General features: G+C 47.9%; 1 protein-coding gene across 7 annotated transcripts in view; it reads right to left on the bottom strand.

Annotated features, from left to right (window-relative positions):
- Window positions 1–27,332, bottom strand: part of PPP6R2 (protein phosphatase 6 regulatory subunit 2) — a 182,951-nt gene that overhangs the window by 66,310 nt on the left and 89,309 nt on the right. For all 7 annotated transcript variants that reach the window (XM_044279927.1, XM_044279924.1, XM_044279925.1 and 4 more), the window contains exons 12-17: window positions 22,278–22,342; window positions 21,910–22,022; window positions 14,707–14,792; window positions 13,555–13,635; window positions 12,078–12,175; window positions 4,406–4,463 (exon numbers count right to left, since the gene is read on the bottom strand). In XM_044279927.1, the coding sequence (XP_044135862.1) occupies window positions 4,406–4,463; window positions 12,078–12,175; window positions 13,555–13,635; window positions 14,707–14,792; window positions 21,910–22,022; window positions 22,278–22,342 (501 nt within the window). The remainder of the gene's footprint in view (window positions 1–4,405; window positions 4,464–12,077; window positions 12,176–13,554; window positions 13,636–14,706; window positions 14,793–21,909; window positions 22,023–22,277; window positions 22,343–27,332) is intronic.

Consider the following 27,332-nt stretch of genomic DNA (forward strand, 5'->3'; position numbering starts at 1 on the left):
AGTGGCAGAGCAGCGCAGGGTCTTTGGTCGCCATCTGGAGCCCTGCACATTATAAGATCTAATGTCTGGAAAAGCTACTCCGCCTCTTTCTTTAGGGAGCTTAATTTTATATAGGGATATCCTGCTCCGTTTTGACCTCCATATGAATTTATTAAAGGGATTCTGTCATGAGATTTTACCACTATAACCTAAACATATGCTCATGTCCGGAGTAATAATAAGAATCCTAAGCTAGCATTATTAAACTTCATTGTTGCTCTATTTGCACAAAAAACTGGTTTTTATAACCTGTCAATCACTCACTTAAGGTGCCCAAGGGGAGGTCCGTTAATACAGGGTGCCCTGCCGCACCCCTCGCCGTCCGGTGCTCAGTGCGGCCTTCCTAGCTCAGCGCCGCCTCCGCGATCCTACCCGTCCCTCTGCCAGATCCCGCACCTGCGCACTAGGCTCAGCCTGATGCACCGCGGACTCCTGGCAGCGGCTTCGTTGAGTGAAGTGTGCATCCGTCGGCCTGATGTGCATGCGCACTTCGCTCAACAAAGCCGATGCCAGGAGTCCGCGGCGCATCAGGCTGAGCCTAGTGCGCAGGCGCGGCATCTGGCAGAGGGTCGGGTAGGATTGCGGAGGCGGCGCTGAGCTAGGAAGGCGACGCTGGGCACTAGACGGTGAGGGGTGTGGCCGGGCACCCTATATTAACGGACCTCTCCTTGGGCACCTTAAGTGAGTGATTGACAGGTTATAAAAACCTGTTTTTTGTGCAAATAGAGCCACAGTGAAGTTTAATAATGCTAGCTTAGGATTCTTCTTATTACTCTGGACATGAGCATATGTTTAGGTTATAATCTCATGACAGGTAGGGTCATGAGATTAGGGTAAAATCTCATGACAGAATCCCTTTAAATTCCTTTTCAAGTAGAGATATATCAGTATGCTTCAGTAATAGCGGGATAGTCTAAAGTGGGTAGAGCAGTTTTAAAACAGACATCATTTTTAGTAGATGACATCTACCCAGCATAGATAAAGGTAGGTTTTGGCATTTATTAAGATCTCCCACTATTGATGAGATTATTAGAGGAAAGTTAAGGTTATATATGGTCTCCGGACCCTTTCCAAACATTTTGTGTCCTTTTGGGCGACAGGTGTAGTATCTCAAAGTATGACAATAAGTCAAATACATGTTGTAGATCTACAAAATCTATTTTTTTAATAACCAGTTCAGTTCTGAAGTCATTTTGAGAAGCTCACATAATATAAACCACCCATTTTAGAAGCTACACCCCTCAAACTATTTAAAACTGGTTTTAGAAATGGTGTTAACCCTTGAAGTATTCCACAGAAATTAATGCAATATAGAGGTGAAATTTCAAAATTCAAGGGTTAACAACAAAACACGACAGGGCACAGAAGGCAAGGAGCGCCATATGGGTTTTGGAGGGCAGATTTTGCTGGAATGGTCTTAGGGCACTATGTTGCATTTGAATAGACCATGAGGTACCACCCACAGTGAAAAACCCCGAAAAGTGACCACATTTTGTAAACTAGACCACCCAAGGAATTTTTAAGGGTGTATCGCTCACTTTGACCCAACAGGCGTTTCATAGAATTTCTAACCCTTGGCTGTGAAAATGAAAAATTACATTTATTTTTTACAAGAAAATGGTGATTTAGGCCGAAACTTTCTTTTTAAAAAAAGATAACAGGAGAATATCTCCGCAAAATTTGCTACCCATTTTCTCCTGAATAAACTAACACCCCCAACTGTGGTCGTAATCTGTTATATGGGGATACGCCAGGGCTCAGAAGCGAAGGATCGGCATCTGGATTCTCTAACATGGAATTTTCTGTTGTGGTTTTTTAAAGCAATAACTTTTTTATTTTTTTGTTGACTGAGCTGGAAGGTGTCACGGATGGCAGCAATGAGGCTATCTACAGTGGAGGCCAACCTGGAAGGCTGCTCCGTATTCATGTCCAAATCAGAATTCTCTACCTCCCCTTCAGATGGCACGTCCCCAGCGGAAGAAAAATCTGAGTGAGATCTTACACGGGGTGGAGAGGGAGATGCGTCTGAGGAGGAAACATGTCCTGCTCTAGGACGTTTTTGTGATTGCCTTTAGGGTCCATTCACACGTCCGTAATTTGGGTCCGCATTCGTTCCGCAATTTGCGAACCCATACACTTTCAATGCGGCTTGAACGGATCCGAATCCGCATCAGTTTTTTGGGGATCCACAATTCCTGAAAAAAAAAAAACAGAACATGTCCTATTCTTGTCCGCAATTGCGGACGTGTGAGTGGACCCTTACAATGTTTTTTTTTTTTTTTTACACTGTACACTTGATAGGGTAGCTCATGTGATATTTTTGTAGATCCAGTCGTTACGAACAAACAATACCAAATATATCTAGTTTTTATTTTTACGTTTTACACAATGGGAACATTTTTAGACCAAAAAAAATCATGTTTTTGTGTTGCCATTTTCTTAGAGCCATATTTTTTAAATTTTTCTGGCTACGGGTAAGGGCTTGTTTTTTGCGGGATGAGGTTATGTTTTTATTACCATTTTGGGCTACATACAACTTATTGTTTGATTGATAGTGTTTTTTTGGAGGTGAGGTGACTAAAAAAAGCTGTTCTGGTGCAATTTGTATTTGTTTTTATGCCATTCACTTGATGGGGTAGATGTGATATTTTTGTAGAGCCAGTTGTTTTGGATGCGGCAATACCAAATATGTCCCTTTTTAAAAAAATAAAAAAAAAAATCTTGTTCTTGTTGCAATTTTCTTAGTGCCATTTTTTTTTTCTGGTTATAGTCTTGTGGTGGGGGATCATTTTTTGGCGAGATTAGGTGACGTTTTTATTGCTACCATTTTGGGGTACATACGACTTTTTGATCGATTAACATTATGTTTCTTAGGAGGTGAGGTAACTACTAAAAAAGCGTTTTTGTTTATGTTTATTTTTTTTATGGCATTCACCTGATGGGGTGGATCATGTGATATCTTTATAACAAACAAACAAATATGTCTATTTTATTTCTTTTAACATTTTTTAAATGACTTAATTGGGGATTTTTCTGTTTTACATGTGAAACTTATTTTTTTATAAAAAACTTCATTATTTTTATTTTACACTTTAACTCCCTCATAAAGTCATACAAGACCTCTGGGGGATATTTGACTTCAAATTCCCCCCCCCCCCCCCTCACTATTGATTTATCCTGTAACTGGGGCTGACATAGTAGCCACAGTTACATGGGAATACACCCCCCAGAGAGGCTGTACAGCAATACACTATGCTGTATAGCCTCACTGCAGGGCTGATTGTGGTATATGGAAGACCCGGTGGCTCCTGCACTCCCCTGGTGGTCACATGACCACTAGGCCAGGACAGGAAACCGCACATTGCTTCCTGATCTGTATACACAGCGTTCATTCAGCGCTGTGTATACAGCGATCTAGAAGGCAGGGACTCACAGGAACAGTCCCTGCCTTCTCTCTGGGGTGCCCTGCTGTCACTGACAGCGGGCCCGCTCGGCAGCTGCACAATTAGCATGCAGCTGCAATCTCTGAAAGGACATTCTAAAACATACGATCAGAGATAAACCTGACCGCCCAGGACGTTTATAGTCAATGGGCGGTTGGGAAGTGGTTAAGACAGTCTGACAACCTTCTATCAGAAGAGTCCAGATTTTACACCATTTGCTATGTACAGGTATATCCAGCATGTAAGCACCCTGACATGGCACTAACCCTAGGCAAAGCATGGGAATACTTAGGGTATGTTCAAATTCGCAATACCTGATGGAAAACCTGCATAATTTCCACTACCTGTGAACATAGCCTTGAAGAGGACCTGTCACCAAGAAAATGCAGTGCAATCTGCAGGTAGCATGTTATAGAGCAGAAGGAGCTGAGCATATTGGCATATAGTTTTGTTGAAAAGATTCATTAAAACTTGTAATTTATTCTTCAAAATCTCTGCAATTTATGAGCTCAGTAGCAAAGTAGGCTGTCTTACCAGTAATTGACAGCCTTCTGTATGTACAGAGTTAGCGGTCAGTAATTGATAAGACCACCCACATGGTTGGTGAGCTCAGAAAGAAGAGAGATTTATATAAACAACTTACTGAACCTTTTCCCACAAGATCACATATTAATCTGCTCAGCTCCTTCTGCTCTATAATATGCTGCCCGGATTTTAATACTGACGGCTTATCCTCGAAGCTTCCTTTGCCAAAGCTATTAAAGAACAGGTGATCAGCGGGGGTGCAGGTTGTTGGAACCCCAATAATCAGACAGTTATGGTCTAAGGGCAGCTACATCAATATTAAAATCCTGGAAAACCACTTAAGGCAGATCAATAAATACACAATAATGAATGTGTAATGAACATTCAATGGTACTTACATTTTCATCTTCAGCTTCTATATTAAAATTAATCTCTGTGATCCGATCAAAAGGAGTACTAAAATATAGAAAAAGGGAGTTGCAACTTAAAGATGGCCTTATCAAAAGTATCACACTAGAACTAGATAATGATTGTTGAGAATAATAAAATGATAAAGTGATTTAAGTACGGTAATTCTAAATACTAGACATACTGTAAATGTTATTTTGCAACAGTGGTGAACGGATCATAAAACATTAGAAATAATATAAATATCAATTTTTGCATGGTCCGTATTTTCAAGATAATAGATGGCAAAAACATACAGCTGAAACTTGTCTTTCTGCCATGGAGTTACATGTGTATAACCTCCACTGATGTTCGAAAAAGGTCACCTGCAGCCAACCTCCAGATTTAGGAGCGGAATCTGCACTTAAATCCAAACAAAATCCACAATTTGTCAACATGGCATATGTGATAAAACGATAAGGACTTGGGGGACTAGGGATAAGCTTCAGTACCAGGAACAGCAACAACTGTATGTATGGCACTGTGCCTGTGTGCATAATAAAGGGGATTCTGGCACAGGAGTGACTCATTGTGCTGAATGATGGCAATCTGTGGAGTCGATCCTCATGATAAAATATGCACACTACATGCCATTGATATTAACCTTTACAGGACCCTGTGATTTTCCATTTTAGAATTTTTGTTTTTTCACTCCATGCCTTCCAATTGTCCTAACTTTTTTTTTCCGTTCACATAGCCTTATGAGGGCTTATTTTTTGTGGAACAAGTTGTACTTTCCAATGGCACCATTTACGGTTGCATACAATGTAGTGGGAAGCGGTAAAAAACCGCTCTCTATGCGGTAAAATTGACCTGGTACCTTCATTTTCCAGGTTAGTACCATTACAATAATACCCCACTTGTATAATTTTTCTTGCGTTTTAATACAAAAAAATATTCTGACCCCTATAACTTTTTTGCAGTTATGTGTACAGGGCTGTGTGAGGGCTCGTTTTTTTGCAGGGCAAGCTGTACTTTTCAATAATACCAATTTGAAGTGTGTGTGACTTTTTGATCACTTTTTTTTTTAATAAAAAGTAGGATTTTTGTCTTACCTGTAAAATCCTTTTCTCGCTGAGTTCATTGGGGGACACAGAAGACTATGAGTATAGCTGCTGCCACTAGGAGGCGACACTAAGAAAAAAAAAGTGTTGGCTCCTCCTCTCAGCTATATCGCTCCTACAGACACTGAGCTAATTAGTTTGTATGAAAGCAGTAGGAGCAGCCAGGAGAAGCCAACAGAAAAAAATAAAAGGCAAGAAAGGCAAAGATGGGTCCGAATCAAGAACCGGAGAGACCCTTCAAGGAGAGCAAGCAATGTACTTAAGGGGTGGGATCTGTTTCCCCCAATGAACTCAGTTAGAAAAGGATTTTACAGGTAAGACAAAAATCCTACTCTCGCTCGTATCATTGGGGAACACAGAAGACCACGGGACGTTAAAGAACAGTATCATGGGGAGGGAACAAAACCAGAATCAATCCAAGGCCTGTCATAAGGGCCTGCACAGAATTGCGGGGGGAGGACACACCCAGACCCCTGAAAAAGGACAGGAAAGCATCTGAATACCTAGACGCCTCTGCTCGCCAGAAGAAGAATAGCCCAGGGGACATAAGCCACGGCTTAGGAGACTTCGAAAGAAGTGGAGAGCACACCGAATATCCACAAGATGGACAAGAATGAAAACAGGTCAGGTGCCAAATAGGCGCTGAGTAAATGGAGCGACTACGGAATATACCGGAGAGAGAAAACATAGCCTGGGCCCAGAAGACTTCTAAGGAAGATGATACCCAAAGACCAGCACCCCAGGAAAAGACCCCCCCCCCCCAGAGTGATCAACAGTCACGACATGGCATGAGAAGAAAACAAACTGAAAATGGTGTCTGGATGCCAAGGGCCAGAGAATTGCAGACATGACAAACCTGCCCCTCCCCCCCATGGGGGAAAAAGTAGATGGGTCAGAAGGTGACAACTCCCACTCTATAAGAGGCTGTCAAAGGAGAAGACCACTCCAGCAGAACCATTAACAAATCAGTGCTAGAGAACCTGTCAGGCATGACTATGGCCCATAAGAAAAGAATATCGAGGGACAGAAGAGACACAATGGGAACAAGGCAGTGGAACTGACCCCCAAAAAACTAAAAAAAAATTGGGGAGTAACCTGGTAGGAAAAGAATGTCCTGCAGGATCAAAAAAAGATCCCATTTAGATCAATGGCCAAGGGGTTGGTCTCATAAGAATGTTCCCTAAGGAGAATGACAATGTGGTAAGCAAAGACATGGAGAGGAGGACCTTAAACTCCATAACAAGAGAAGAGATAAGCCATTTAAAACCTATGGAAGGCTGCCTGAACTGGAAGACCTAACCGGAAGCTAAAGAAAAAGTACTGTACAGAGGCCAAGGGAACAGGTAGAAGCAATGTACATGTCTGAAAACATAAAAGTTGCGTAAACCCATCAGACATTATCGACCGCCACTGCGGACCAACTCCCCCTAAAGAAGAAGAAAAGGAGGCTATGAGAGGAATGTACAAAACGGCCAGACCGGAACCAGATATGGGATAAATACTGCGCCAGGAAGGTAGTGTGGACGTTGAAAGCCACAAAGACCCAGAAAAAAAAAGGTAACAGAACCATACTACCAGCGCAGATACTCCACAGCAGAAAGGGGGCCTACAAGAACCCAACGGCTATGGAAACTGGCCAAGCAAGCAGAAACAATATCTGGGGAAGTGCAACTACTCATCTTGCGGAAGGGGAGAAGTAGAAGAGGCTGATACAGTTCAGTAAAGAACTAGTGGTGACAACAAGGACAGTACGACCGCTGTACTCGGTGAGGGAAGCAGCGCAGACAACTCACAGAGGCAAACTGGATAAGTGCATACCCAAACTTCCACAAGGAGGGAACGCGGATGCAGTCACCGTAGCAGATGGTAGAGGCAATGCACGACATGTGAAGGGAACAAGGCGCTAAACCAGCAGGTTATACCAGGTACAGAAAACCACACTAGTGCCTAATAGCAGTGACCAAACCCGACACCTGTAGCATGGCTTGGTATGGGCATTTGACCAGTGCCATAAGGAATAAGTGAACCTATCAGCCACCACCTCAGGAACACCATACATACCATGCCTGATAAATGTGTTGCAGAAAACCGCACAAAATGCCAGGGTCAATACCCCACATGGAGGAAGGGGATGCGGCAAGAACCTCAGATGCCGCGCCCACTGTCAATGCGTCCTGTAAGCCAGAACCAGCGACTGTCGGCATTTGAAGGAAAAACGTAAAAACTCCCCCTGGAAAGGGGTAAAAAAGTAGCAGCCACAGAACAGTAGTAGCCCAAAAATCTACGGCCAGCGCAAAGACTGCCTCATAGGGGGAGACCATACCAGCACCTATGGCATCTCCAGAGGGGAGACTCCACCTGAAAATTAGGTCAAACCGCAGAAGCCAACATGGGGAAGGAAGAAAACTGGCAAGCAGTGCAGACGTTCCACCTACTGAAGGAGTGTGGACGCCGAGAGTGCAAAGGTAAAGCAACAAAATTAGAATGCTCCGCATGGGGACTCAAGGCACTAGGAGAGGCATGTAGTGGGTCAACACCCTGGAAAGACAGAGGCTACCACGTAGGCGCCCGACCCCAATCCATACAACGACTACCTGAGGAAAAGGATAGTGTGAAAGTAGTCACCTATCCGGTAGTACTGCCAAAATGCCGCCTATGACAGGGGGTAAGGCGATTGTCTGTGTCTAGCAAGGAGACCACCTTGGAACGGGATGGAATGTGACAAGGGGATAATGCGATAGGACGGAAGTTTCCAGAGGTAGTGGGAATACTCTGCCTATGGAAAGAGGGGAGCCGACAAGATGTACAGCATATACTGGTAGAACAATTACCACTGGTTGTGGAACTACCCGGATGATGGAAGGAGGGTAATGCTACAGGATATTACAGTATGCAGGTGTGGTACCCATCTCCACCTAAGAAAGACGGATAATGTAACAGGATAAACAGTTTCTAGTGGTAGTGAAGTTACTACGCTGACAGAAAGAGGGAAACCCGACAGATGTACAGGAGCCACTGGTAGTGCAGGCACTACTGATTGTGCAACTACTCCGACAATAGAAGGAGGGTAATGCAACAGGGTCTACAGTATGCCATTGTGGTGCAACTAGTCCACCTATAGCAGGTGGAAATCCAAGGGGTAATGCGACAGAACATATGGTCTCCGGTGGAAGTGCAATTACTCCGCCTAAGGAAGGAGAGTAATGCTACAGTCTGTATAGGATCCCGTGGTAGCACAATTACTCCATGGAATGAGGATAATGTCACAGAATGTACAGTACCCAGTGGAAGTGTAAATACACCCACTATGGAAGGAGGGCAATGCTGCCGGGAATATATGATCCAGTGGTAGTGCCAATACTCCGCCATTTCCCTCCTGCCAATACTGGAAGGAGGGAAATGGTACAGGACGTACAGTATCCAGTGGTATTACTAGTACTCAGTCTATAAAAGGAGAGTAATGTGACAGGCTGTACAGTATCCAGTGATGAAGTAAATACTCCGCCTATGGAAAGAGGTCTTGCTATCGGATGCATAGGGTCCCATGTGCAAATATCCTGCATATGAAGAAAGAGCAATGATACAGAATAAATAGGATCCAGTGGTAGTGCAAGTATTCCATCTAAGAAAGGAGAGTAATACTACAGGCTGTACAGTATCCAGTGGTAGGGCAAGTATTCCAGCTAAGAAAGGAGGGTACTATTACAAGCTGTACAGTATCCAGAGGAAGGGGAATTACTCCGCCTAAGGAAGGCGGGCAATGCTACAGGCTGTACAGTATCCAGTAGTAGTGCAAGTACTCCACCTATGAAGGAGGGTAATGCTACAGGTCGGACAGTATCCAGAGGTAGTGCAAGTACTCTGCCTAAGAAGGATAGTAATTATGCAGGCTGCACAGTATACCGTGGTAGTGCAAATACTCCGCCTAAGAAAGGAGTGTACAGTATCCATTGATAGTGCAATTACTCCGCCTATGGAAGGGGGTAATGCTACCGGATGTACAGTATCCTAGTCGTAAGTAGCTAGCGGTAGGGCAAGCACGTCGCCAATCCATTGCGCCACTGGCTCCGCTGTAGAGAGGACACAGTGTAAGCCTGAACGTGGGGCACTACAAGCACTAACATAACAAGCTGGTCACACACTGCTATAAGGCGATGGGAACTAAGCCCCAAAACGGGAACTCCAAGGGTTAATAATAATAAGAGAGAAAGAATAGGTCATCAGCAAGAAAATACTAGGGCCATATTCACATTTGACTATACGCCCATGGCTCCCCTCATCAGAAAAGCAATCCTAAATAAATGGCACATGCTGGTGCAAGATAAATCCCTTAAGGCTAAAACTATGATGAATCCCATCATTAGCTTTAGGACTCATGCACACGACCATTGTTTGGTCTGCATCCGAGCCGCAGTTTTTGCGGCTCGGGTGCGGACACATTCACTTCAATGGGGCCGCAAAAAATGTGGGCGTGAAGTTTTGCGCCCTGAGAGTATAGTCCCCGCCCCCAAAACATTCTGGGAGTACGCGGCCTAGTAGGCCGCAGAGCCGGGGCCTCGCGTACAGGTGGGGCCGACCAGAAGAACTTCTGGCTGGGAGAGCAGCGCATGGAGGGAGCAGGAGTGTCAGGGGGATCTTGCCCCTAAACAGAGGAGGCCGGGAACAGGTGTACCGACGCTCAGTGAGAGAAAGCAGCGGCCGCGCAAAGAAGGCCTGCGAGCGCTGGAGTACTGCCGCAAGGAAGGCAAGGAGGCTGGGGACCGGAGTCGGACCAAGGGCCTATGAGAGGCCAAGGTGTTGAGGAAAAAAAAACTTTTACTGTGTTCACTTTCGAGAACACAGGAGAAGGGGACCCAGCAGAAGGTTAACCCCTAAAACCCAGTACAGGGAGGAGGGGAGGAAGGTTAACCCCTGGGGGGGTTGGGGGCAGCAGGGAAAGGTAGGCAATACTTACCTAGACTGTTTCTGCCCACCCCGATTCCAGCAGTGTCACCTTCGTCAGTGTGCTGCACCTTAGGGAAGGCAGCTACACTGGTAACAAGGGGGACTTCTGGAAGTAGCAGCAAGGTGACACTGTAGCTGGTGGGTAACAGTGGAATTGATATCCACTGTACCGTCTTGTCTTTCTAGAGGTGGGGAAGGTGCAGCGGCCTTGAGGACCCACTGGTCTCCCCCCTCAAGTGTGGGGAAAACAATCATTGGCAGACCAGCAGGAAAACATGTCTGCCTCTTACAGAAACTAAGCTAAAACTGATTAGCTCAGTGTCTGCAGGAGGGGTATAGCTGAGAGGAGGAGCTAACACTTTTTTATTTAGTGTCGCCTCCTAGTGGCAACAGCTATACCCATGGTCTTCTGTGTCCCCCAATGATAAGAGCGATAAAATGATTAGGGAATCAGTTGCGCAATTTTCCATATGCCATTAATATTGTTATATTTTAGGCTACTTTCACACTGGCGTTTTGGCTTTCCGTTTGTGAGATCCGTTCAGGGCTCTCACAAGCGGTCCAAAACGGATCGGTTTTGCCCTTAATGCATTCTGAATAGATAAGGATCCGCTCAGAAAGCATCAGTTTGGCTCCGTTCCGCCTCCATTCAGCTTTGGAGTCGGACACCAAAACGTTATGGTGTCTGTCTGACGAAACTGAGCCAAACGGATCCGTCCTGACACACAATGTAAGTCAACAGGGACGGAATCCTTTTTTTACTGACAATAGAAAACTGATCCGTCCTCCATTGACTTTCAATGGTGCTCAAGACAGATCCCTTTTGGCTATGTTAAAGATAGCACAAAAGGTTCAGTTCTGAACGGATGCATGCAGTTGCATTATCTGAACGGATGCATTTGTGCAGATCTATGACGGATCCGCACCAAAGGCAAGCGTGAAAGTAGCCATAATTGTATGGGCATTTCTGCAGGCGGCGATGCCCATGATGTTTATTTCTTTATTGGTTAAGTATTTTTATTTTAAGGAAAGGGGGGCAATTTGAATATATATTTTTTTAAGTCACCCTGGGTTGACCATTAGACTGCCCATTGAACACTTCATTTTCAATATAACAATACAGTGCTGCCACCTAGTGGCCTGTATTGGTATATTCCTCTAATAGACTCAGAAGCCTGCTTGAGGCTTCAGTCTAGTGTACTGTAACAGGTTCCCCAATCTCAGTTGCAAGAGCAGAAGCGCGTGGCTTCCGCTTCAGGACTGTTCAGATGCCGTGGTTACATACATGTGCCACGGGTCTCTGCTATTTTAAACAGCAGAAACCCGGCGGCTATGGCGCCCACTGCACGTGCAGCGGGCTCCATATTTAAAGACCAGAATTCCGCCATTCATGGGCCAAGAAATGAGTGGGGATTGGGTGCCACAAGACCAATGGTGATGCCCTCATTGCACCAAAGGCCTAATCTGCATATTAAGAAAAAGTATTATAACTTGGGAACAGAGCCTCAACTATCCCACCTGTTTAACACACAATTTAAAGTGACCATCTTCAGGTTAACTGATTTGTACTGTAGCATGAGAAATGGCACAATATAAAGGTAAGGACGTGAATTACTTAATGTTGTCTTCCTGCTCTGCAAATTCTTCATCATTAAAACCAAACTGGTCAACAAAGTTAGAGGTCATCTGTTGAACTTGGTAGTCTGAAAAAGCCTGAAATCCAGAAATGAGGGTTAAACATATAGGAGTTTAGAAAGTTTACAAGAAAACAATATGAACTGTCAATGCTAAGCCCTTCCTACTCAGTGACATACTATTACTTAAGGGTGCTGGTAGTTATCCCTCCGTGCCGTAACAGTAAGGAGCTGTGCCAGTGCCATCGTTTGTGGTTGCCATCTGTATTATATTATCTCCGAGCCCAGCAGATGTAGTGATCAGTAGCAACAGAAGCATCTGAGAGGTTAGACAGAGGGAAGGAGCGCCCGTTGTCCTCCAATCTGCACAACACAACACATTTCCAGGACGCGAATAGTTCGCATGGCAGCCAGAGGCCTTATGAAAGCCCCATGCCTATCATGTCCTAGCCAATAATGCATCTTGCTTCTGCCAGATGCCAGACTGCTTGTCAGAATGACTATGCACTTTAATACAGAAGTATAACAATATGTAGTACAAACAATCAAAAGATCGCAGGTTCAAGTTCGATAAGGGAACTTAAAAAAAACACCATAAAAACAGAATTGTGTTGTATTTTTCATACTGTCACCCCAAAATATTTTAAGTTTATATATATTAATTAACCTTGATATACCCCAAAATTCTACCCTTAAAAATTCCCACATGAAGCAAACTATGTAGATGAAAAAGTAAACATGTTACAGCTTTTAAAATGTGGAGATATAAAATAAAAAAATACCTTAAAGTGTAACTATTGTTTCGGTTTATTTTTAATATTGTGTATGAACAAGGATGTTAAACATTTTTGTAATTCTACTAGAAAACAGGGTGTAAAGAGTCTACTTAGGAGAGCTCTAATAGCATTGCTAAGGAGAGTCTGTCTTCAGTGTGGGCTAACTATCTCTGCCCATCACACTGCCTATCTGACTTGTTACACACAGGCATCTTTAGTGCTCAGTACAACACTGAGGAAAGACTCTCCTTAGTAAGGGTCCATTCACACATTCGTGTGCGTTTTGCGAATACACGGATCGGGAAAATACGGACACCGGTAAGCAAAGCACATCGCTGGCAATTGCGGACAAGAATAGGACATGTTCTATTTTTTTCGGGAATGGAAATTTCCAGATCCGGGCAGCACATCGTGCGGACCCATAGAAATGAACGGAGCGGAATTGCGGACGTGTGAATGGATCCTAACACTCAGTTACAGCTTTGATGGAAGACACTTTAAACAAAACTGACGGTGACACTAAGTACAAACCTAGGCTGGGCCCTTAAGAGGTTAATAATCACTGAAAAATTCTCACACAAAACAACAGGAACAAGTATGCCTTTAAAAAATCATATTCTGATATTGTCTGGATATAATTTCCACGTGGAACCTAATGATATCATTCAGTTTAATAACTCACCTGCTGTGCAGACAATTCACTGGGAAAAGCACTGTCAATATCTTCATCCTCACTGGATGAACGTAGATGATGGGTGTTTACCTAGAATTTGAATTAGATGCAGCAAGTAATTATATAATTCATTGAAAATGCACAATACTTCATCTAACGCAAAGCCCTGAAATATACAAGCATACAGGTTGCACATGGAACAGACAATTCATGCACATGGAATACAATTGTCTCTCAAAATACAATGGTGTCAGGATACAATTAATGGTCTCTCCTTGGCCATTGTATGTTGAAACTAGACTCTACATAAAATGCCTCAGACTCAGAGCCAACCATTCCTGCTCAGTCTACTTTCACACTGGCGTTCGGTGCGGATCCGTGCCGATAATGCAAACGCTTGTATCCGTTCAGAACGGATCAGTTTGCATTATTCATTTAAAAAAAAAGTCTAACTCAAAACGGATCCGTCTCGACTTACATTGAAAGTCAATGGGGGACGGATTCGTTTTCATCTGCACCATATTGTGTCAGTGAAAACGGATCCGTCCCCATTAACTTACATTGTAAGTCAGGACGATCAGTTTGGCTCTGCATCGTCAGACGGACACCAAAATGCTGCAAGCTGCATTTTAGTGACCAAACGCAGCCAAATTAATGCATTCTGAACGGATCCTTATCCATTCAGAATGCATAGGGGCTGAACTGATCCGTTTTGGGCTGCTTGTGAGAGCCCTGAAACGGATATCACAAGCGGACCCAGAAACGCCAGTGTGAAAGTAGCCTTATCTGCAGTACACTGTAGTTCACTATGAGCGATACCGGACCCTGAAGAAGCTCCTGTCTTTGTCATAGAAAGTGATTACAGCTTCCAGTATCTATTCCTGGTAGTTATATGTAAGGACCTGCTTTGTCTGTCTTAGTTAGCTAGTTATCTGCTTATTTACATTTTCTTTTTGTCTTATCTTAGGATGACATTTTGGGGCTTTGGAACCAATTACCAATTTTCCTAGTTCGGTTTTAACACACAATGGTTGTCCCAGAACCAATTAATATTGTAACTTTAGGGACCATTGTATATATATAAATATAATGAAGATGATGATTGTCACATAGGACATAATAAAGACAAATATTCATTGAGTAACGAGATGGTAACTTTACCAAGTCCACAGTGTTCCTTCGGTTTGTTTCAGGCAAGGTCTCCTCAACAAAGGTTTCCCACCTACCCCTGCAGTCTTCTGGGAGTTCTACAAAGAAAAAGGAGATTTTTGTATAACTTACCAGTTAAATCTCTTTCTCGCTCTTCCTTGGGGGACACAGACCTTGGGTATAGCTCAGCTCCCTAGGAGGCGTGACACTAAGTAAAACTGTTAAGCCCCTCCTCCATCAGCTATACCCTCAGCCTGGAGATAGAGGCTACCAGTTGCGTGTCCAAGTAGTGAAAGGATAACAACCAATAACGGAAACAACCAGCCAGCAACCCAACGGGGCGCCAGACCATAACCCTGTAACCAAACACAGAAGGGTGGGTGCTGTGTCCCCCAAGGAAGAGCGAGAAAGAGATTTAACTGGTAAGTTATACAAAAATCTCCTTTTCTCGCCCATTTTCCTTGGGGGACACAGACCTTGGGACGTTCAAGAGCAGTCCAAGAAGGGAGGGACCACAAACCCAAGGCGGAACACCACCAGAGCATCAGGAAACCGCTGCCTGCAAAACCAGGCGGCCCAACGCAGCATCCGCTGATGCATGCGTATGCACCCTATAGAACTTTGTGAAAGTGTGCAGAGAGGACCAAGTGGCTGCTTTGCACAACTGTTCAGCCGAGGCCCGATGCCTCTGCGCCCAGGAAGCTCCGACTGCTCTGGTGGAATGAGCAGTGACGCCAAAAGGCGGAGGTCTGCCCTTGGCTCGATAAGCCTCAGACACCGCCAGTTTAATGAAACGGGCAATAGCCACCTTGGAGACCGCCAACCCTTTGCGCGAACCCTCCGGAACCACAAACAGGGAGTCCGTGCGCCGAAAGGACCCGGTGACCTCCAAGTAAATCCTCAACGCCCTGACCACATCCAGACGGTGCAGTTCCCGTTCTCTGGGGTGGGAAGGAGAGGGACAGAGCGACGGAAGGACGATGTCCTCATTGATGTGAAAGGCGGAGACCACCTTTGGCAGGAAAGTCGGGACAGGCCGAAGCACAACCTTATCCTGGTGGAAGATCAGGAAAGGTTCGGAGCAAGAAAGAGCCGCTAACTCCGACACCCGTCGGAGAGACGTGACGGCCACAAGAAAGATGACCTTGCAGGACAGAAGGCGAAGGGAGACCTCCCGTAAAGGCTCGAAGGGGGCTGATTGGAGCGCCGAGAGCACCACATTCAGGTCCCAGGAAGGAACTGGAGGGCGGTACGGCGGAACAGAGTGAGCCACCCCTTGTAAAAAGGTCTTAATTGGCCCTAGAGGGGCCAGGGGACGCTGGAGAAGAATAGACAGCGCCGAAATCTGACCCTTCAGAGAACTGAGGCACAGCCCCAGGTCCAGACCCGACTGGAGGAAGGACAGGATTGTGGGAAGAGAAAACCGGAGAGGTGGGATGCTCCGGGACTCACAGAACCCCAGATAGGACCTCCAAACCCGATAGTAGATCCTAGAGGATACGGGCTTACGAGCCCGGATCATGGTGCGGACTACGTCCGCGGAGAAACCCCGTCGCGTTAAGACGGCGGTCTCAATAGCCACGCTGTCAAACGTAGCGAGCCTAAATGCTCGTGGAAGATCGGTCCCTGAGAGAGAAGGTCTTCCCTGGAGGGCAGTGGCCCCGGTGCGTCTGCCAACAGCAACATTAGGTCGGCGTACCAAGACCGGCGGGGCCAATCCGGGGCGATTAGAATCGCGGGGACGCCCTCTGCCGCGATCCTCCGAAGAACCCGTGGCAGGAGGGGAAAAGGAGGAAAGACGTACAGAAGGGAGAATTCGCGCCACGGAAGGACGAGCGCGTCGGCGCCGTATGCCTTCGGGTCCCGTGCCCTGGCCAGGTATAGGGGGACCTTGTGGTTGAATTTGGAGGCCATGAGGTCCACGTCGGGGCGACCCCAGCGAAGACAAAGGGCTTCGAACACCTCTGGGTGCAGGGACCATTCTCCCGGGTCGATGGTGGACCGGCTGAGGAAATCCGCCGCCCAGTTGTCCACCCCCGGGATGTAAATCGCAGATAAGGCCGGCACGTGCGTCTCCGCCCAGAGGAGAATGAGGGTCACCTCTTGCATCGCTGCGAGTGCCTCCCTGATGGTTTATGTATGCCACTGCCGTGGCATTGTCCGATTGGATCCGAACAGGGTGGCCCTCAGCAGATGGGTCCAGTGTCTGAGGGACAGAAGAATCGCCCTCAGTTCCAGAATATTGATTGGAAGTCTGGACTCCGATAGAGACCAAACGCCCTGGACGGACCGGGGAGGGAAAACCCCCCCCCCCCACCCCCGTAAGCTGGCATCTGTGGTAATCACCAGCCAGTTCAGTGGAAGGAAGGACTTCCCCCTTAGAGGGATATGCAACCACCAGCCGAGGGAAGCTCGAGCCAGGGGAGGCAGAAGAAAGGTCTTGTCCAGACTCCTCAGTGATTTGTCCCAGGCCGACAGAATTGCCCTCTGAAAGGTGCGGGATCGGAATTGTGCGAACGGCACCGCTTCGAAACAGGCAACCATCTTTCCCAACAACCGCATGCTGGATCTGAGGGAAGGGCGGTGATGACGGAGGAGACTGCGAACCGACCCGCGAAGGGCCAGACGCTTGTCCGACGGAAGGCGGACCTCCGCCAACTCTGTATCCAGGAGCATCCCCAGGAAGATCAGCCGTCTGGAGGGGGTAAGGGAAGATTTGGGGTGGTTGATAATCCAACCGAACCGCGTCAGGGTATCCAGAGTGAGTTCCACACTGCGGGATGTCTGAGAGAAGGAGGGTGCCTTGACCAGGATGTCGTCCAAGTATGGGAGAAGAAAAACACTTCTTGAACGTAGAAGGGCCAAGACAAGGGCCAGGACCTTGGTGAACACTCGAGGAGCAGTCGCCAGACCAAAGGGAAGGGCGACGAATTGGAAGTGATCGTCCCCCACCGCAAAGCGCAGGAAGCGGTGATGACATGGAGCAAAAGGAACGTGGAGGTATGCATCCTGAATGTCGATTGAGGCCATGAAATCCCCTCTTTCCAGGGAGGCCACTGCGGACCTGAGAGACTCCATCCGGAATCTCTGCAGTCGGAGAAAACGGTTCAGGCGTTTTAGGTCCAAGATCGGACGCACTGAGCCTTCCTTCTTGGGAACCACAAAGAGGTTCGAGTAGAACCCCCTGAACCTTTCCGTCGGAGGCACGGGGGCGACGACACCCTTGTCCATTAGAGAGTGAATGGCCGCGAAGAAGGCGGCCACTCGTACGGGATCTCGCGGAGGACGGGATCGGAAGAAACGGTCTGGCGGAATGGACGCAAATTCGATTTTGTATCCGCAAGATACAATCTCGAGCGCCCATGCGTCTGAGATGTGGGCCCGCCATACGTTCCTGAATAGGAGAAGGAGGCCCCCCACCCGGGTGGGTGGGGGCGCACCTTCAGGCAGAGGGCTGCTGGCCTGTGGGAGCCCGTGCAGGCTGGGACTTGCGCCAGGTAGGTTGCGTCCGAAAAAACGGCTTCTTGCGTCTATCCTGGGCTGGGCCAGAGGAAGAAGAACTGGCCGCGGGTCTAGATCCGGTGGGCTTGCGAAAGGACCGAAAACGGGACGAACCAGCGCGACCACGGGGGGCGCCCATTGGCCTGGACTGGGGGAGGTGAGTACTCTTCCCACCCGTGGCCTCTGATATAAGTTCGTCCAGACGGGTTCCGAACATGGCGGGAACCCGTGAATGGTAGGCCGGCCAAAGAGCGTTTGGAAGCGGCGTCCGCCGCCCAAACCTTCAGCCAGAGTTCCCTCCTGACAGAAACTGCCAGGGCAGAGGAACGGGCAATGAGGGCACCCGCATCAAGGGAGGCCTCACAGACGAATTTTCCGGCCTGAACAATTAGTTGGGCTAAGGAACGGAGGTCCTGAACAGGGACGTCCGACCCTAACTCCCGTTCCAGTTGCAAACCCCATTCAGAGACCGCTTTGCCAACCCAGACGGAGGCAAAGACCGGTCTAAGGGCCGAACCAGAGGCAGTAAATATGGCCTTGGAGAGGGATTCCGTACGACGGTCCTCAACAGACTGGAGGGAAGATCCGTCCTGTACAGGAATAGTAGTGCTTTTGGACAGGCGAGCCACGGGAGGATCAACCTTAGGCGGGGATGTCCACGTGGTCACAGAATCCGCTGGAAAGGGATAACAAATGTCCAGCTTTTTGGGTGTAATAAAGCGGACGTTAGGCCGAGTCCAAGCCTTGGATACCACAGAAGAAAAATCAGCGTGTATGGGAAAAACCTTGGAGGCCTGTTTGGGGCGGAGAAAGGACACGCCGGCCTGTTCAGAGCTGGGGGGGTCATCGTGTAGCTGAAAGGTATCACGGATGCTAGTGACAAGATGCCCCACCGCGGACGCCAATTTGGACGGAAGCTCTGAGTCCATGTCCACGTCCGAATCCGCCAGTTCTCCCTCAGAAAGCGTATCCCTTTGAGAGGATAGACTTGACTGAGCTCGCACGCATGGCGGAGAGAGCGAAGCATCTGGAGAAGATGTGCGCTCAACCCTTGAACGTTTCTGAGTATGCCGGGCCCTGGAAGATTCGCTGGGAGGCAGGGAACCAGTGGGGGCGGCAGAAACGGTAGTCCCAGCGGGTGCGACAGGGATTGTGGCAGCCTGCGGGAGAGGCGGTCTATCCACGAGACGGCCCACTACGTGTGTAAGGCTTTCCACCGCCTGAGACAGAGACCTAGCCCAGTCAGGGGGTTCAGAGGCACCGGGGGGCGCAGCGGGAAGCGGGCCCTGCACCGGGGCCTGACATGCAAGGCAATGCGGCTCAGATTGCCCACGCGGAAAAAGTTCCTTACAGGCGGTACAACCAGTGCCTCAGAAGAACGTCAGGAGATGGCCCAGATCAGCAGCAGCAGAGAAGCAGTGAACAGCAGTGAGCAGCAGAGAGCGCCCACAGAAGCCGAGCGATGTACACAGGAGGTTAGAGTCCCCCACCGTGTCCCAGCTTCCTGTCAGGAGTGAGGAAGCGCGGGAAACCTCAGCAGAAAGCGCGGGGAACAAGCTCCGCCCCCTCCAGCGCTTGAAATGTCTCCTGTGAAGGAGAACGTAGCTCCGCCCCCAAAATGACGCGCAGAAGCCCCGCCCCCTGCCGGGACCGCTAAGCCCCGCCCCCCGTTCTCGGCGGGAAGGGGGAGAGAGAGAAGAGAAAAATGGAGTCAGCCCCGATGAGGGGGAGGGGGGGGAGAAAGATAGCAGCGTGGGGGGGGGGGGAAAGCGTGGGGGTGCTGAGGATGCTGCTGTGCTGCATTGTCCTGCAGATGAGCGCTCAGAATGAGCGACCACGGGTGCCCCCCTTACCCAGAGGGGTAGATGCTGCAGATAGGGACGGGGTATGGGCTGGAATAGCCATCTCACCGTGCGACGTCTTCACCCTCAGTCCTTTCCAGCAGGGTCGCCCCTTCAGCCACTGGCACCGCAGTGGCAGGAAGCTGGAAGAGGGGCTTGGCGTGCGGGCGACCCCCTAGCTGGCGGGATGTAGGGGAGCCATTGCTGCCCAGATCCTCCTATTGCTTCTGTGGGGGAGGCAGCAGTGCAGATAAGTTGGCACTGGCGCAGCTCAACCCCGGGAGAGCAGAGAGGTCAAATGCGTCTCTGGTATCCCTAGGAAAAAATAAAATAACAAAATTAGAAGAAAAAGTAAAAATAACAAGGAGAAAACAGCCCTGCAGTAGCAGGGAGTGTCTTGCCTCCTTGGACACTAAGCTAAAACTGGTAGCCTCTATCTCCAGGCTGAGGGTATAGCTGATGGAGGAGGGGCTTAACAGTTTTACTTAGTGTCACGCCTCCTAGGGAGCTGAGCTATACCCAAGGTCTGTGTCCCCCAAGGAAAATGGGCGAGAAAACAGGATACATTTCCAATCTTACTGCCATCCATCATACATGTATTCAATAAGAAATGCTCTTTCTCCATTTAAAGGACCCCCCCCCCCCCCCTATTACCAGTACTTATGACCTGATCACTCACTGTCAAGATGAAGACGGATTATGAGCTGACTGAGAGATCAGGTTGCAGCAGCTGCTGCAGTAATCAGTGCTGAAGTCATTACTACATTGTTTATTAATGCTGTATAATGTCCTCATTTCTGCTGCTGTTTCTAAACTGTGATAGGAAGAGAGCTGCAGCAGAAAGCACATTCGCCGAGAAAGAACGAAGCATCTGAGCTACCAGCTTGAAGAAAATCAAGCGGAGCAAATAGATCAATGAATGTGGGGAGCTCTGGATCCATGTGAGGTACATGGCTGGTTATAGCTTTTTTTTATATATATATATATTTTTTTTTAAAGAGACTGTCACGTACTATAATTAATCATAGGATAACCAATTTAAGAATGTGATTATATCGTGACAGGTCCTATGCTGCTATTACACCATCCCGCACAAAAAATTGTGCCGTTTGTACAACAGCTAATAAGAAAGAATACAGCAATGCTGTGATTGACAACTGCTGTGTATACAAACAGATCATTATAACAGAAGGTAAACTTTAAAGGGAACCTGTCACCGGGATTTTGTGCATAGAGCCGAGGACATGGGTTGCTAGATGGCCGCCAGCACATCCGCAATATCCAGTCCCCATAGCTCTCATCTCAGGTTAATTTGCATATGTATCAGTTTGTTTTTTTACACAATAAAAGCACACAGAGCTATGGGGACTGGATATTGCGGATGTGCTAGCGGCCATCTAGCAACCAATGTCTTCAGCTCTATACACAAAATCCAGTTGACAGGTTCCCTTTAAAGGGGTAATCCAGTTTTTCAATATTGATAATCTATCATCTAGATAGGACATCAATATCAGATCAGCAGGAGTCCGACTCAAGGCACCCCAGCTGAACAACTACTTGAAGAGACTGCAGTGAGCTGTTATAATTACAGCTCCTCTGTCACACTCCGTCCCATTCAAGTGAATGGGACAAAGAAGCTGCAATTACACCTGCTCACTACAGCAGTGCCGACAGCAAGCTGTTAAACAGTGAAGAGGCCACAGCACTCATACGAGTGTTGTAGTTTCTTCAAACAGCTGATTGGCGGGGGTGCTGGGAGTCAAACCCCACTGATCTGATACTAAGGAACTATCCTGAGGATAGGTCATCAATATTGGAAACTGGACAATCCTCATTGTGATAGGCAAAGAGAATAAGTGTTTAAGAATATTACCTGTAATAAAATCACTGATCTGTATTTGAATAGGACTTTTTTCCATATTCTGAACTGCATTAGCAATACGAGTTAAGTGACCCATGTTTCCTCTCCTCATTCCTCCTTCAGCCCTGCATACGAATAAAGTTTAAATGTCAGCAAGTCAAATAAGATATTAAGAAAAAAAGGCATACAGAGAAGCAGAGGAAAAGCAAAAAGAATAATATGCCAATAATCTACAACTAGCTGTACTATGCCAGAAAGAAGCATACAAAAGGCCAAACTGTTGATATCACAACAAATAATCTTTGATGACCACAGGGAATCCTGTTTTGCAAGTATAATTTATGTACAGGTTAGACTGTAACACAATTTCTAGTACTCACTGAATTTTGTCATTTGTTTCCCATGCATCCAATATTCTTTGAACCAGGCAGCACTCCTGAAAGAGCTGGAACAAGTAAAAATTTGTTTTGACTATACAGAGGTACTACTATTTCCCATAAGCAGTCACACAGTAACCGTTCACATGGCACAGCTATAAAAAATAACAGGTAAATGCCTCTCCACAGCAACATTCTGTGGCTAGGACCATTAAAAGGACAAAGAGGATTTCCAACTCTATTGAAAAAGCAGCCACATACACTCACCTAAAGAATTATTAGGAACACCATACTAATACGGTGTTGGACCCCCTTTTGCCTTCAGAACTGCCTTAATTCTATGTGGCATTGATTCAACAAGGTGCTGATAGCATTCTTTAGAAATTTTGGACCATATTGATAGGATCTGCTGTTGTAGCCCATCCGCCTCAAGGTTGTGCGTGTTGTGGCTTCACAAATGCTTTGCTGCGTACCTCTGTTGTAACAAGTGGTTATTTCAGTCAACGTTGCTCTTCTATCATCTTGAATCAGTCGGCCCATTCTCCTCTGACCTCTAGCATCAACAAGGCATTTTCGCCCACAGGACTGCCGCATACTGGATGTTTTTCCCTTTTCACACCATTCTTTGTAAACCCTAGAAATGGTTGTGCGTGAAAATCCCAGTAACTGAGCAGATTGTGAAATACTCAGACAGGCCCGTCTGGCACCAACAACCATGCGATGCTAAAAATTGCTTAAATCACCTTTCTTTCCCATTCTGACATTCAGTTTGGAGTTCAGGAGACTGTCTTGACCAGGACCACATCCCTACATGCATTGAAGCAACTGCCATGTGATTGGTTGACTAGATAATCGCATTAATGAGAAATAGAACAGGTGTTCCTAATAATTGTTTAGGTGAGTGTATATGAAAATCAGCCGTTAGAATGGGTTGGTTATCATGCTTGTTTTACCTAGAGATGCATTCTTGTTTTTAATTTTTAGAGTGACCATTTTTGCAAAAGCTATAACAAAAAACACATCCATAATGGTCGTTACCGTTGAGTCAGATTCTCAGAAACCAATGACTGACTGGAGACAGAATGATGAAGCAATAACCAAGACAATTTACAGAGACGGCAATTCAAAAATGACACCCAATATGGCTCTGAACCTGTAGCAGTAGGTCCCAGCAAGTGCCTAGCAATCAGACACTTTCTCCTCTGCTTCTCTGGCTCCCACCCTCTGCCATGGTCCCGCTGGTTTGGGTTGCAGTTCCTCTGCTCTATCTGCAAAGTAGTATCAGGTTGCTCAAGTGACAACAGGCCTGGTGGATTGTATAAGGGGAATCTTCTGGTAATGCATTGCCTGTTGCCTAGTTATTGTTCCTTGGACTATTGTTCTAGGTTTTAACTCCTGCTTGATTCTGATCCTGACCTTGGCCATGTTCTTGGATATTGCATCTGCCTTTCCCCATTGATATTTTCATCTGGTACCTGGTTTTCTACTTCTGGCTCTGACCCTTAACTCCAGATTACACTCATCTTTTCCGCTTGCCTGCTGCTTCCCGACTGCTCTCCAGTTGACGATCCTTGGCTCTTTTCCTCACTACACTACTACTGCATCAGCACTACTGCCGATAATCCGCGACTATTCTGGGGATCCTTCAGCCTCAAGGTCCATATCTCCTTGCAATCATAAAGAGTAGGAGACCTCTTAGACTCCGTTCCCCTGTCTAGCCAGTGCTAAACAGAATTATACCTTACATAATCCACCAGGCTTTAATACCTATTAAAGAAATTGCAATATATCTGAAAAATTAAATTCGTCATCTGGCCTAGCAGCAGACAAACCCAATGGATGGAACATATGCCAAGTTTAAATAAAAACAAAATATTCACCTGTCTACAGCTTTGCAGTTCCCATGCAGTGTCTGCCACTTTCAATCCCCATTAGTCCTGTGGTTGTTCACACAGTCACAGGACCAAGATACTTCATATCCGACAGGGACTGTAAGGAGTTGAGAACGGAGCAGCGGCACATGACCTGCAGGGCTGCAGTTTTATTTTGTTTTCTCGTGCATGGCATTGGGGGACACAGCACCATGGGTATATGTCCAACTACCACTAGGAGGCGACACTAGACATCAAAAAGTGTTGGCTCCTCCCTGTTGGGCTATACCCTCTCCACAGACACTAGGCAGATCAGTCTTGTTCTAGTGTCCGTAGGAGGCAGACCTGACCTGCTTTTTGTGCAGGTCATCCTGCTACTTTTTTATTTTATTTTTTCTTCAAACATTATTTCTTCTCTTCTCTGCAGGTTCCGGCCTGCGGCAGGGGCTGCTCCATCGCGTTCCACTTTAGTTGCCCCCCTGCGGGCGTGTACTCGGGTACCTGGCAGCCACCCAGTCCCCAAATCTGCTTCCGCAGTGGAATTCCGGCAGTCCCACGGTTCCTGTGTTGAGTCCGCCGAGGGGGTGGTTACTGCTGCGCGTGAAGACGTCTGAGGGTGAGTATGTTAGATTAGGGTCCCCCACCCTCCTCCCCGGGCCTGGCCGCGTTCCTCCCCGGGCCTGGCCGCATTACCCCCCTCTACCTTTCCGGATACCTACATCTCTCAGGAGAGGCCTCTCTCTATCCTGGCCCCAGAAGCCCCCTGGCCTCCTGTTTTTTCCCTCTCTGGGGGTCGCTTCTTAAGTTCTCTCCCCCACCTGGCCCCCGTTCGTCGCGGCAGCTCTGGGGCACTTCTGCCATCGCAGCCGTTCGCCCCCGGCCGCGCTCCACTAATTTAGGCCCCGGCTTTTCGGGCCTACTAGGCCACAACTCCCCGCCCACTTTCTCTCCTTCCCGGGCTTACTCTGTCCCCTCCCCTCCGTGGGGGGAGCCTGGGAGGGGCCTCTCTTGCCTGTCAATCCAGCCCCAGGTTCCCTGCTCAATCTCTCAGAGGGGCGTTTCTTCCTTCGGCTGTCGGCTCCTGCTAGTTGCCGGTCGCCATCTTCTGCTCTCCTGCTGGGGTGCGCAGCACATCTCCTGGGGTCTGGTAGGCAGCCTCTGGCTGAATTGCTCTGCAGGCCCCTTTCCCCCCCCCCCCCCCTCCCCTTTCGATTGCTGCATTCTCCTGCAGCCATTCCACCTGCTCTATAGCTGCTGCAGCACCTCTTGGTAAAGTGGCATCTGGGGACACATAGGACAGCCCTGCTGCTCTACGAGGGCCTCCTCTCCCAGCCTCCCTATCGGATCACCACGTATTTCACGTGCGTCCGTTGTCTACAGAGGTTTCCATGTGGTCGCCTTGTCCCCCCTGCCACCCTTTTGTGTGTAGGTCCCCCCTGAATGGACTCCCTCAATGTCGAACCATGGGAATCTTGCCTTACTCGCCCAATCCCTGGCGGAGTCGCTGGAGCGCTAAGGGCTCTTTCACACCTGCGTTCTTTTCTTCCGGCATAGAGTTCCGTCGTCGGGGCTCTATACCAGAAGAATCCTGATCAGTTTTATCCTAATGCATTCTGAATGGAGTGAAATCCGTTCAGGATGCATCAGGATGTCTTCAGTTCCGGAACAGAACGTTTTTTGGCCGGAGAAAATACCGCAGCATGCTGCGCTTTTTGCTCCGGCCAAAAATCCTGAAGACTTGCCGCAAGGCCGGATCCGGAATTAATGCCCATTGAAAGGCATTGATCCGGATCTTGCCTTAAGCTAAACGTTGTTTCGGCGCATTGCCGGATCCGACGTTTAGCTTTTTCTGAATAGTTACCATGGCTGCCGGGACGCTAAAGTCCTGGCAGCCATGGTAAAGTGTAGCGGGGAGCAGCATACTTACCGTCCATGCGGCTCCCGGGGCGCTCCAGAGTGACGTCAGGGCGCCCTAAGCGCATGGATCACGTGATCGCATGGCACGTCATCCATGCGCATGGGGCGCTCTGACGTCACTCTGGAGCGCCCCGGGAGCCGCGCGGACTGTAAGTATACCGCTCCCCACTACTACTATGGCAACCAGGACTTTAATAGCGTCCTGGCTGCCATAGTAACACTGAAAGCATTTTGAAGACGGATCCATCTTCAAATGCTTTCAGTACACTTGCGTTTTTCCGGATCCGGACAACGCAGATGGGTCACGCTCACGCTCAGTTTCAGGGTCAGGCAAGGGAGTAGCCCACGGACCAACCTCTGGTGGTCTCAACTAGCTTCCACCCCTCCTCGGGCTGAGGCTGGTGACAAAGCCTTTTCTGTCAGTTGCCTCTGGGGACACCTCTGCACCGATTCCCTCGGAACAGAGCATCAGGCGATCTTCCACCATGCAGAATCCCTCTGTGTGGTCAAGTCAGACGTGCATGGTGGTACCTACCCTACCCGGGTTTGGTGCCCCTCTGATGGACTTTCGGATGGCGCTCTCCTGCCTGCACAGGTAATTACCGCAGGTAAGGCAGCAGTCACCGTGCTTAGCAACTGGGACACCTACGCAGTGTCTCTGGTACGTACACCCTCGTAGGCTGTACACGACAGACCTTCCTGGTTCCCCTATCCAGGGGCTATGTTCTAGGCAAGCTGATAATTCGGACAAACGCCTCTTGTAGGGTTGGTAACCCTTCTCGGCCTCCTAAAGGTTCTTTTGCAGTGCCTGTACCAGAGAATACAGGCCGGCTTCTATTGCCGTGGCAATTACATCTGTTTGTTTCCAGCCGCCTTGTTACTTTCATAGGTAGAGTTCCTACACCTACTCCAGATGCTGTAGCCATTTCTCCTGACTGGCTCTATGGTGTTCCATGCGGGCGAGATATACCGTTATTCCGTTACTGTCGTGCTCCTTGTACTTCTCAAGGCACTGTCCACAACGGCCATCCTGGTTCAGCTTGTACATGGTAACCATATCTGACAGGGGTGAACCAGCCCAACCCCCACCTCCACCTTGTCGGTCTATTGCTTCTTCTGATGTACCCAGTATATGGCTGATCTGTTCTGCTCTGGTGGCTGGTCCACATACGACCACGCTCCCTACACCATGGCCAGGTGGTTGTTGGCTTTTGTGCTAGGGTTGCTATTGACATCCGTATCAAATACTACTGTCTGCTGCACTCCGCGT

The sequence above is a fragment of the Bufo gargarizans genome, chromosome 2 (genome assembly GCF_014858855.1).
Source record: "Bufo gargarizans isolate SCDJY-AF-19 chromosome 2, ASM1485885v1, whole genome shotgun sequence".
In the NCBI taxonomy this organism is placed as follows: Eukaryota; Metazoa; Chordata; class Amphibia; order Anura; family Bufonidae; genus Bufo; species Bufo gargarizans.